This window comes from Panthera tigris, chromosome B3, assembly GCF_018350195.1.
Source record: "Panthera tigris isolate Pti1 chromosome B3, P.tigris_Pti1_mat1.1, whole genome shotgun sequence".
Lineage (NCBI taxonomy): Eukaryota > Metazoa > Chordata > Mammalia > Carnivora > Felidae > Panthera > Panthera tigris.
This window is the reverse complement of record NC_056665.1, coordinates 137295939-137307985: the sequence shown is the minus strand read 5'-3', so window position 1 is coordinate 137307985 and position 12047 is coordinate 137295939. Positions and strand designations below refer to the sequence as shown.

Here is a 12047-nt window from a genome sequence, read left to right as displayed (position 1 = left end):
GCCAGCCCGTTCCTCCTGGCGTCCGCCGCTTTCTCAGTTCCAGGCACGAAGGTGCGGCGTCCCGGGGAAGTTGAGGCAGGACCGATGTGCTCTCGGTACCGCTTCCCAGCCCGGTCCCGCCCTGCCCTGCCCTGCCGTGCCCTGGGGGTCACGGAGGCCTTGTCCCCTGTAGGCGGCCCTGGCAGAAAGCTCGCGCTTGAAGGAGCAGCTGATGATGCTACAGCTGAAGAAAGACCTGCTGAGGAGCGTCTTCGGCCAGGACGAAGCCACGACCCTCCTGGAGCAGGTGGCGAGCTCCGTGCGGGACAGAGACTTGCTGCACAACGGCCTCCTGCAGAGGAAAAGCAAGCTGCAGGTGGGTGTCGCGGCCGCCGTCCTGGGGGACAGCCTTCTGGGGAGGGAGGCAGGAGGCCCAGACTCCTCCCTCGGCCCCACCACTTGTCACCGGGTGGCCTTCCCTCGCCCTTTGTCCCCCGGGGTCTCAGCTCCTCGTCCGTGAGCTGGTGCGGCTAACGTGCGATCCTTCTAACTGGCATCCTGGGCACCTGCTGTGCCCACCCCTGCCCCTGAATCTCCCTTGACACTGCTCCCTCGACACTGGAACTGTCTTCCTGAGGAAGCCAGGGTGGGGGGGGGCGGGGGGGGGCTGCTGTCTAATGAGAAAATGCAGAGAAAATTGCCTGTGAACTTTCAACCACCTAGAGCCGGAAGCTAATGTTATTAGGAGCACATTTCTGAATGACTGCACTAAATCGAAGGGGTAACGTGGCATGTCGAGGACGGTGTGTTCTTTTACGTAACAAATGTTTGCCGAGCATCAGATGATGACGACGACATAACTCTCGGGCACTGGGAGGGACCGGGCCCTCGCCGAGAGCTCCATTCACATCCGGGATCTCATCTCCCCCAAGTAGCGAACGTTTAGCAAATCCCCTAGGGTTTGTGTGGCAGACAGTCTCGGCTGCGGCCCCTCGGGTCTACCGAGGCATGAGAGCGGCTAGAAGTGAATGGGCGTGGCCGTATCCCAATAAAACTTTATTGGCAAAAGCAGGCCTCCGGCGGGATCTGGTGTGTACGTATTATGGGATGCAGTTCTGTGCTAGGGAGCAGAGCAACTGTCACGGTGAGGACGCCACGGTGATTCCAAGGAGGGGCGTCCAACCCCAGCAAGGGCTCCGGGAAGGCTTCCTGGAGGGGGGTGATGCCGGAGTGGATAGGAGCCGGCCGGGAGAAGGCCGGAGTTTGGTGGTGAGTGGCCGGTCGTACAGGGTGCCCGTGAGGGGATTTCTTAATCTGCGTGCTGTCCGTTGTGTGTCTCTGCAGAGCCTGCTGGCTCAGCACCAAGATTTTGGGGCTGCTTTCGAGCCCCTACAGAAGAAGCTGTCGGACCTCCAAGGCAGGGTCCGAGCTGAGAACGGGCTTCAGCAGGACCTTCCTAGGAAACAGACCCAGCTCTCCAGGTTGCAGGTAAGGGCTTTGTGGGGCCCGGGGTGGCCCCGTTCAGGTGCTCAGCTGTGTCTCTAGGCAGCTCCCCTCTTGCGGCAGTAACTGGCAAAACAGCGGCCGCCGAGCCCCTCGCCTGAGGTCTGACCTTTTGTCCAGATCTCTGCTAGATTGATCTGGTGGCTTCTGGCCTCTGCGGGACCTTTAGTACCCTGCAGACCGCGAATTCTTGAGCCTCAGGAAAAGATCAGCTGCACTTCTGTTTACTCTGTCACTGCAAAATGTCATGTTGGTATTCGGTTTTAAAATTGCTCTGCTCTAAAAGTGTTCCTGATGAGTACAGAGGCCTTCAGTTAAATGATCTGATTTTGGAAGCGAGAATAAATGTTTTAAAACACAGGCAGACTGCCCGTAGGCAGATTGGTCAATAATGATTGGCTTGATAAGGAGGCTGCAGGATTTTAAATGCGCATGATACAATTACCCTTTTAAAAGTCAAGCACTTTTGGCTTTATACGTACCTTGAGAGGGTTCTTGGGAAGACGTTAAAAATGGTGTGTCCGGGGGCTTTAAAACTGAAGTTGGGGCGTGATTCTTCACAAGGAGAGGGGGTCATCAGGTAAGAATCCAGGCGGGAGTTTGACCCTCCTCCCCCCCCCCCAGAGATGCCTTCCAGGCCGTAACCGTTTGTTTTCAGGGTGTCCCAGAATATTTCTGTCTCCTTTTAAAAAGTCTCACCAGCTCTGAGAGTAGGCCCATCAGATGGCCATATGGTGCCGCCACTGGGGTGGGGGAGCCCCATCTTGCCGGGACCTCCCCAAGCTCCCCCACTCAGAGCCCCCCTCCCCCCATCAGCTCCCATGACAGGAGATAAACAGGACGGCCACACTTGCTCCTTTTTGCTGCAGGGGCTGCAGGAAGAGGGGCTGGACCTTGGGGCACAGATGGAGGCCGTGAGGCCTCTCGTCCAGGGGAACCCCACCCACCAGCACAAAATGGAGCAGATTTCTGCCGACTACCAGGCCCTGCAGAGGTCTCTGGAGGTAAAACCAGGCGCCTGGGATCCTACGCTCTCTGCCTTTTCTTCCTGCATTCCTCCGAACCTTTCTGTTTTCTTTTTCCCTTCCTTTCTTCCCTCACTCACTCATTCAGCAGACGAGTAGTGAGCATGGCCCCTATGGCGGGGGTGGGGGGTGGGGGGTCCTGGGCCCTGAGGATGAAGGCTGGCACCAGGCCGACAGCCAAAGCCCTGCTCCCCGGGGTTATATTCCAGTGGGGAGATGGACAGTGAGTCCGCAAAACAACAAGCTCATGTACAATTCCAGGTGTGCCCGGAGGCCAAGGAACAGAACAGGCTAACAGCCCCGGGTGCAGTGGGCGTGGGGGTGTGTAAGCCATGTTAAGAGCGGGTTGAAAGTTGCACCACGGCGGCTGGGAGCCTCCTCTGCGGCGCCCTCTAGTGGCCACCCGAGCCCTTTGAGCCCTGGGAATGGAATGGGGCGGGGGGCGGGGGGGGGGGGGGGCTGGCACAGGCTTCTTCAAAACTGGCCTGAGGACAAATTTAAGTGATTCAGATGGGGTCCCGGGCTCTGCATTTGTAACAAGTGCCCTGGGGATTGTGGAGCCGCCTCTCGGGCAGCCACACCTCAAGAAAACCTAGGCCGGGGGCACCTGGGTGGCTCCGTTGGTTGAGCGTCCGACCCTTGGTTTCCGCTCAGGTCATGATCTCACGGTTCGTGAGTTCGAGCCCCGAACTGGGCTACACATTGATAGCACGGAGTCTGCTCGACATTCTCTGTCTCCCTCTCTCTGCCCCTCCCCTGCTCGCGCTCTCTCTCTCCCCCTCTCTCAAAAGGAATACACTTTAAAAAATAAAAAAGAAATTAAAAGCCTTGAGCGACACAGTAATAAAAGGGGGACGATGCTTCCTTGAAGAAGTGTTTAGGCAACAATTAAAGAGCGCGATTGAACTGGAATGTTAGCGTTCTGCAACCGCTAATCATACTCAGGTAATGCTCCTTATTAACTATTATCACGATCAATCTGGCTCATCATTGGATAGAGGCATTAAAGTTGGTGTTTGCTGTTTCTGTGGGCCCCCAAAGGGCAGGGATGGTGATTTCCTAGTTCTCTACTCCCCCACCTCCACCTTGAGACCACTAGCTGCTAATTTATTAGGTGGAGTTAAATCGGTTCATCTAGACCTCACGCATCGCTTAGACCAACGGGCCTCCCTCGGTGGAGCCACGTCTCCTGGAAGCTCATAGGGGGTTTTGGTCGCTGTGACCATGATAGAGCAGGGGTGACCCCTGCAGATACAGGGAGAGGGACAGGTGCCCTCATCTGGCTCCCACAACGCAGAACTGCCCCACCGCCCACAAGATTTCCTGAGCCACCCAGGTGCCCCACTCAGGGTTTTTAAACCTAGTAAGTTCTAATAAGTCCTTTCCCCACAGCCCAGGCCATTTTCCGTCTCCCCCCCGGGGGAGACAGACCCCACTAAGCAATCGGAGGCCATTGAAAGCATTGGGTTTGACATTGGTGCATGGGGACAGGGGCTATGGTAGCTACAGTGCGGAGAAGTGGACTTTTAGGTAACTGTTCAGGCTCTCAACACTGGTTTGTGGCAGAGACTCGGGACGCACCCTCTCTGTCTCCCCAGTTCTAGGGGGCCTGGTGTCCAGGGGCGGGCGTCAGCCGGTGTCTGGAATGAAGGAGGGCAGGGCCTGTGGTGGCCCAAGCCAGGGGTCACAGCAAGACCCTGGGGTCTGACTGGCCTGCAGTGGGTGGGGAGAGAGGGGCTCAGAGGGCCCCAGGTCGGGTGACCAGGAGCACAGGCCCCTTCCTTTCCTGAGGACGGAGAAGAACAAGGCCCCAGCCTGAGAGTTGGGAAGGGCTGACCCAGAGGAGAGGGGAAAAAAAGCAGGACCATTTTCAAAAACTCTCTATCGAAGCATCATCGTATGTAGAAAAGAGAACATCTACCTGTGCGGTTCGATGCATTTTTAAAAACTGGACACATCCACGTTCTCAGCACCCAGATCGTGACACAGAAGGATACTGGCTCCCCCAAGCCCCTTGGGGCCCCCCCACAGCCACTGCCCGCCACTCCTGGTGCCTGAAGGCAACCCTGATGTTTGACTTGGAACACCCTGGGTTGGGTTTGCCTGACTTTATACGTTATTTTAATTGAATCGCACAGAATGGTTTTCTGTGTGTATCTGGCTCCTAGCTATCCACACGCCGGCTGTAAATTCACCCGCAATGCTGTATTATAATGACTGTTGCATAGACCGCTCGTTCCTGCTGTAAAATATCCCAGCGTGTGAATATACCTCAACATATTCATCCATACTTCTGCTGACGGGCACTTGGGTGCTTTCCTGTCTCTTCCTGTTACAAGCGACACCGCGTGCGGGCCTTTTGGTGACGATACGTTTGTATCTGTTAGGTGTCTGCCCAGGGGCGACAGGGTTGGGTCGTAGGGATGCCTGTGTGCAGTCTTAGTAGATACTGACCTCTGGTTTCCCCATGTGGTATATGATTTACACCCACGCCAGTGGTGGACAGGAGCTCTGATCGTCCACACCCTCGTCCAGACGTGGTAACATCCACATAAAAGTTAAGAAGGCTTAGAGGCACTTTAGGGGCACCTGGGTGGCTCAGTCGGTGAAGCGTCCAGCTTCAGCTCAGGTCACGATCTTGTGGTTCGTGAGTTCAAGCCCCGCGTCGGGCTCTGTGCTGACGGCTGGGAGCCTGGGGCCTGCTTCGGATTCTGTGTCTCCCTCTCTCTCTGACCCTCCCCCGTTCATGCTCTGTCTCTCTCTGCCTCAAAAATAAATAAACGTTAAAAAAATTTTTTTGAATAGGAGGCTTAGAGACACTTTAAACCAGAGTTGGTCCTGCCAGAGTAAATCCCTGTCCTGTGTACAAGGGAGGACCAGCGTCTCATGTTCCCGCTGGCTGGGAAGCCCTGGGGGCCGTCTTGCCCCAGGGAAGGTCTGGGGGCCCTGCAGGATGGGGTGGCCCGGGGTCCCACCTTTGCCTGCACTCAGAGCGCCCTGGGCCCCCTGGGCTGTGTTGCAGGACCTCATGGACAGGTGTCAGCAGAGTGTGAGGGAACACTGCACCTTCAGCCACGAGCTGCTGGAGCTGCGACAGTGGATCGCCGTGGTCACCCAGAAGCTGGAGTCACATCAGGAGGAGGCCGGCCCGTGGGACGCCCAGTCCCGGGAGGTCGAAGTCGAGGTGGGATGGCTTTCCCCACGGGGATGCCCGTGCCTTCACTTACGTCCCCAAAAGCAGGCTTGGGAGGCCAAAGAGCCCACACTGGGGAACAGAGACCCCTGTCCCAAGAGCTCACTGAGTGTGTGTGCGTGTGTGCGTGTGTGCGTGTGTCCTTCAGAGGCTGCTGGCTGAATTCCCGGAGAAGGAGGCCCAGCTGCCCCTGGTCGAAGCCTATGGCCGGCTGGTGATGAAGAAGTCTTCTCCGGAAGGGGCTGCTCTGGTCCAGGAGGAGCTGGAGGAACTGGTGGGGTCGTGGCAGGCTCTGAAGCTGCTGGAGGAAAGCCTGCTGAGGTGAGGGTCCCCCGCTCCGAGCCTGGTCTCAGGCGACACCCCCGTTTCGCCAGGGGGAGAGCTCAGCGGGCCCGTAGAAGCATGGCGTCAGGTGCCCCCGTGTATCTCCAGTCTGGCCCAGGGGCGATTCTAGCGGGAGCAGTGGGACCAGGGAGGTGTCCCGGCTTGGGGGGGGGTCAGCCTGCAGCCCCTCCTGGCTTGGGCCTCCCCCGCGCCGATGGGCGTGTGCACTTTAACGGCAGGGTGACGCGGGTCTCGAGTAGGGAACTGGAGCCTTGGGAACGTTCCGACGAACCCGAAGGATGGTCGCTGACTTGCGAGGCCCAGAAGTCGGCTCCTACCCCGTGGTGCCCCCAGTCTGTTGCTTCTGTGACCCGGTGAGTCCCCATCACAGCGCCACGCTGACTGGGCTGGGTGTCTTCTCAGCCTCATCAGAAACCAGCAGCTGCAGAGGACGGAAGTGGACTCGGGGAAGAAAACGATTTTCACCAACAACATCCCAAAGACTGGGTTTCTCATCGATCCCGCGGAGCCTCTTTCCGGGCGGCACCGCCGGGTGAGTCTGCCCAGGGGGGCCTTCCAGGGAGACGGCAGACCCGGAGGGAGGGACGGTGGGTGGCCTTCCCCCAAGCCCCCTCCCTGCCTGCGGCCGCGTGCTCAACTCAGGACTCGGCCGTGTCCTCTCCTGGGTGTGCCGCTGGACAGAGGGACTCAGAGGCCCCAGACCCGGGCCAGGGGGAAGGTCAGAAGTGTCGCTTGGGCAGACAGGTCCCCACCCCTCGGAAACCTCGCCCCTCGCAGGGCTGACGGCTTCCTGCTGGCCCCACACTGCAAACTGAAATCGCGCGAGAGGGCTACCTTTTTTGTGTGCCATAAGCCGCATTTTGTTCAAAAGAACTAACCCAACCATCTTGTATCGCTCACCCCTTCTCCCGACGGCTTTTAAAAAAAGGAACCGCGTTGAAAAGACCCATCCTCCCTTGTCCTTCGAAAACGACACCTCCACTCCCATTCTCCCATGTATCCTTGTGTCGCCCCTTCCCAAATCACTGAGCGTTACTGTGCCCTGGGGCCCGCACTTGGAGCCGGGGTGCAGCCGGGAGTGAAACAGAATCGCTTCCAACCCGCGGGAACTTCCGACCCAGCGCAGAGCTTTGCACGCGGTAACGTGCACCCCGATCGTGGGAGAAGGCACCTTCCGCTCAGCAGGCCTGGGGCGGGGCCCAGGATTCCGCATTTCTGGAAGCTGCCGGGTGACGCCCATGCCGCTGGGCTTCGGGGCACATTTTGAGGAGTGAGGAAGTGGGAACCGCAGGCAATTAAGTCAGGGTTTACAGAAAGCGCAGTAGGCACTGGCAAGGGCCTCGCTGAATGGACTTGCATTTTAGACAGGTCGCTCTGGCCACAGAGCCCGGAGGGGGACAGGTGTGGAGGAAGGGGAACCACTGTGATAGCCTTCCTGGTGAGGAACGGTGGTGGCTGCCGCTAGGAGACCAGCAGGTGACCACGGTGATCCGTTGTCGCGGCTCGGGGGGGGGGGGGGGGGAGTGGTCCAGGAGGGCGCTGAGCACTGGCCGAGGCAGCGCAGGACCCTGGACCTGAATTAGAATTAAATTTCTAACGTGGCCGCGTTGGCTACAGAGACATTCCTCCCTCTCCAGGCTCCAGGCCCCTCTCGTCACCTTTGGGCATCCTCAGCCCTACCTTCTGCCCCAGAGGGAAGCCACAGGATGCGTGGCCAGTAGGCTGACGCCCCCTCTGATGCGTCGGTCATGCTGTGTATTCCTGCAGGCAAATCTGCTCCGGGAAGAAGGCAGCCGGGAAGGTTACTCCCAGCTCCTGAGGGACTTTGAGCAGTGGTTGGAGGTGGAAAACGCCAAGCTGGTTAGCATCATCGCGATGAGAATGGCCGCAGCCAGGGATCTGAGGGCCAGGGAAACGAAGCTGCAGGTTTGTTGCCACAAAACGGCCCTCCTTTTGCACCCACGGATGTGTTCGCCACCAGGGGGTTCTTCAAAAGGAAGCACACACGTGGCTTGTGAGCCATTTTCATCCGTGTGTAAATAATAGTCTCTGAACTTTTTTGGTTCACGTATTTTCGAAGGACTTTCGGAGAACCATTCATTCCTTCAGCCTCCTTCTGTGTTCCCCAGCTTGGACAGTATCGCTCCTCACCACGACTCCTATCCATCAGCGAGCCGTGGCTGTGTAACAAACCCTTCCATCGGTTTGAGCTTCCAAACAGCAAACGGTTATCTGACTCATGGTTCTGAAGGTTGGCAATTTAGGCCGAGCTCATCTGGGCAGAGCTTCTGGTCTTGGCTGGGCTCCCTTATTTGCTATCAGTTATAGGTCAGCTGGGTGGCTCTACTTTGGGGGGATGGCAGGCTGTGGGAGATGAGCATGAGACGGACCGCACAGCCCTCATCCTCTTGTGGGACAGCCCAGGCTTCTTGTGGCAGAGGCGTCGTCTCAGAGGACAAGTGGGAGCGCTCGAGGCTTCTGAGGCCTCGAGTAGGAACTGGCGTATTACTTGCCCTGGATTCCGTTGGACAAAAAAGGTCACAGGGCCAACCCATGTTCACGGGGAGGGAAAACAGGCTCCACCTCTTGGTAGGAAGGACTCAAAGTCATATTGCAAAGGTCATGAATATGGCGGGGAGGCAGGATGGGGGCGTCATGGCCATTTCTGCAGTCCTTCTACCACAGATCTTTCTCCTTCACACCCATATCTAAATAGTCACCAAGCCCTCCTGGATTCCACGTCCTGGGAATTTTTTGTTTCTGTCTCCCCTTACTATCACTATGTTAATCTAGATACTTTTGACCTTGGTTATGGCAACAGCCTCCCAGCTGGCCTTCTTTCTTCCTGATGGGCCCCCATCCAGGTCCTGGCTCATTCTGCAGCTAGAGTGACCTTTAGCATCATGAATGTGACTTTATCCTTCCCCTGATGTAAACCTTTCGGTATAGAGTCCAGCCTCCCAAACGTATCACACAAAGCCTTTCTCATCCGGGCCCCAGCTTACCTCTCTTTTTCCTTATTTCTCTGCAGTTTTATTAGGATATGTTAGGGTTTGGATGTCTTTTTATTTTTCTTACTTGGGATTCATCTGGATACTGGAATCTGTAGTCTAGAGTCTTTCCGGAAAATTCTAGAGAATTCTCTGATACTCACATATTGCCTTTGCCTTATCCCCTTTCTCCTCTCCTGCTGTGATGCTGCTTAGACACATGTTATTCCTTCTCTCTGTGGGCTCTGTGTCTCCTACCTTCTCTTGTGTTTTGTTCATCCCCTCTCTTCCTGTTGCATTCTGGAGAGTTTTTCTACACTACCTTCCGGTTTACTAATTCTCTCTTTCACTGTGTCTCATTCACTATTACACACGTCTGTTAAGCCTTTCGCTTTTGATATTGTATTTGCCAGTTCTAGAATTTCTACCTGGTTCTTTTGAAATGCTACTCTGTCACTTTTTGTAGCTTCCAGATCCCTGCTGAGTCTGGTTTTTAATTCTTCAAGCACGGTAGCTGTTTTATATAGTGCATCTAATAATTCTCAAGTCATTTTAGGAACATTTCTTTTACATGTTGTTTCTGCTTGTTCTTGTTATCAGTGTCTTGTATATATGAGGCTGCTTTGATTGTGTGCTGGGCATTGCATTTGACGAAATAGATGGAGGGGTAATTTGAGATTCAGGATCACCTCTTCTCCAGAGAGAATTTTGTTTGTGACTGCCAGGCAAGGAGGACTTTATTGTTCTGAAACCAGTGAGTCCAAGTTCAAAGTTTGAGGCTCCCTGGACCACTGGTGACCTGGGCTGGACTTTAGTCCACTCAAGGTGTGAATTTACTTCTTTTCTTTTTTCTTTTTTTTTTTATTATGTTTCTTTATTTTTGAGAGGCAGAGAGAGAGAGAGACAGAGCACAAGTGGGGGAGGGACAGAGAGAGAGGGGGACACAGAATCTGAAGCAGACTCCAGGCTCTGAGCTGCCAGCACAGAGCCCGATGCGGGGCTCGAACTCACAAACCGTGAGATCATGACCTGAGCTGAAGTCGGACGCTCAACCGACTGAGCCACCTGGGTGCCCCAAGTGTGAGTTTACTTCTGATTCACCTTTAGGAATCTCAGCCAAAGGGGAAGCAGATTATCAAAGTCTCTATCCCTGCAGAGCCCAGACCTTGACCTTTATCTCCATAGCCCCATGAGGTTTCCCAAAGTGTGATCTGTTTCACAACTGTTTCTTCCAGATCGACAAATGTCCTGCAGACAAAAGCCGGTCTGAACACCGGCCTTACTTCTTTGGGTTTCACCCTTTCCCAGGGTTTAGCCTGATGGGTCTTGCTCTCTTGTTAACTCTTTGATGACGCTTAAGTGTTTCTAATACTTTGCCCTCGGTGAGAAGTTTGGTCCAATTACCTACGATGAGGAAGTCCTTGCGTCCCTCTTGTCTCTCATTTGGCTGTGATGCTCATTTCTCACCACCACCATCCAACTCCAGCCGTATCAGAGATTACTTGCGGCTGCTCCCGTTTAGGCCTCCTTGCTCTTAAAGAGTTCACGTTCTAGTCGGTTCTGAGAAGCTGTGCAACCTGCCCATATCACACCGCTAGCAGGATGGGGTGGAGGCAGGATCCTTGGCCAGAATTTAAACCCACACGCTCAGATTTGCAGCCCTGCTCCTACCCCCACATCACTACCTCTCAGGAGTCCTGAGGATAACAAGTGCCACCCTGGGGTGACACAGTACTATATTTTGATAGAAAAATCTGCCCGCTCCTAGTAGCACTCTGCCAGGCTTAAGAATGCCAACAGAAAAGCACGTTCAACCGTGGTGGCTCTTATCCTGATGGTGACTCTTCTGTCAAACCCTCCGAGGACTTGGTTCTAGAATGTCAGAGACGGAAGTGACCACGGAGGTCAGCAGCGTACCTGCCCCTCTCAGGCAGGAGTTCCTTCTGTAGCATTCCACAGAGCGACTGCCTGGCCTTGGCTTGAATTTGCACAATGGGCTTCTCACTTTACAGGTTCCTTCAGCTGCCCCTCGAGACAAATTCGATTGGCTCCTCCTTACCAGGCAGGTGGGGCCGTCTGGGCCATTTGGAAGGTGCACGTGACACTGCCTATCCCCACAGGAGCTGCAGGCTCGGGTGCCAGAAGGTCAGCGTCTCTTCGAGAACCTCCTTCGTGTCGGGCCAGCGAGGGGGTCCTCGGACGAGCTCGAGGACCTGCGTTACCGGTGGATGCTGTACAAGTCCAAGCTCAAGGACTCCAGCCACCTGCTGGTAGGTGCCGAGGGCGTGCAGGTCCCAGGCCCCGGGGGGGAGGGCTATGGCTGAGCCCGAGCTCGTCTGGGGAGACGTAGCTGGGCCACATCCTCTCTGCCCCACACGCTAAACTCGGGAGTGAGTGATGGAGGCTCGCGGGTCGTAGGTGCTTCATTTCCAACATGTCACCTGGCCACCCTGCCGCCCCGTGAGGCTGGCGCTCCGGTAATGACAGCAGTGACCATCACGGTTCACGTTCGAGGAGCGGCTCAGCTGAAGTCTTTATGAGCCCATTCAGGTCCTTACACCAGCCTCCAAAGGGAGAGCGGAGACTGAGAGCCGGAACTCCCACGGCCATGGCGCTAGTAAGCCAGCATTCAAACACGCCCTGCCGTGGGAGGCACCATGGAGGGGCACGCTGGACTGGGGCCCGGGGCCCTGGGATCCAGCCCTAGTCCTCCACCCATTTGCTCTGCGATTGTGGACCATCACCTTCCCCCTTTGCGTCCCCGTGCGTCCTCACACAACACGATGATAAAGCTAACTAGTAATAAATAACAGCCTTTATTAAATGCCGTGTCCCCATAGCAACCCTACAGAGGGGGCACTGTTGTCATTCCCCGAGAAGCGATGGGGAAACTGAGGCACCCGGGTTAGCCCGAGGAGGGGGGCAGTCGAGACGGCCTCTGAGGGGGCCCTCAGGCCCCAGACGCCAAGCTTCAGCGCTCTAGCTTTGCCGTCCCCGCCACGGCCGCCGTGG

The 12047-nt window shown here is 56.0% G+C and overlaps 1 protein-coding gene across 4 annotated transcripts in view; it reads left to right on the top strand.

The window, feature by feature from the left end:
- The window catches only part of SYNE3 (spectrin repeat containing nuclear envelope family member 3), an 88880-nt gene that overhangs the window by 65783 nt on the left and 11050 nt on the right, over positions 1 to 12047 (top strand). For all 4 annotated transcript variants that reach the window (XM_042990474.1, XM_042990471.1, XM_042990473.1 and 1 more), the window contains exons 9-16: positions 173 to 355; positions 1324 to 1467; positions 2352 to 2486; positions 5530 to 5691; positions 5849 to 6021; positions 6448 to 6577; positions 7813 to 7971; positions 11156 to 11305. In XM_042990474.1, the coding sequence (XP_042846408.1) occupies positions 173 to 355; positions 1324 to 1467; positions 2352 to 2486; positions 5530 to 5691; positions 5849 to 6021; positions 6448 to 6577; positions 7813 to 7971; positions 11156 to 11305 (1236 nt within the window). The remainder of the gene's footprint in view (positions 1 to 172; positions 356 to 1323; positions 1468 to 2351; positions 2487 to 5529; positions 5692 to 5848; positions 6022 to 6447; positions 6578 to 7812; positions 7972 to 11155; positions 11306 to 12047) is intronic.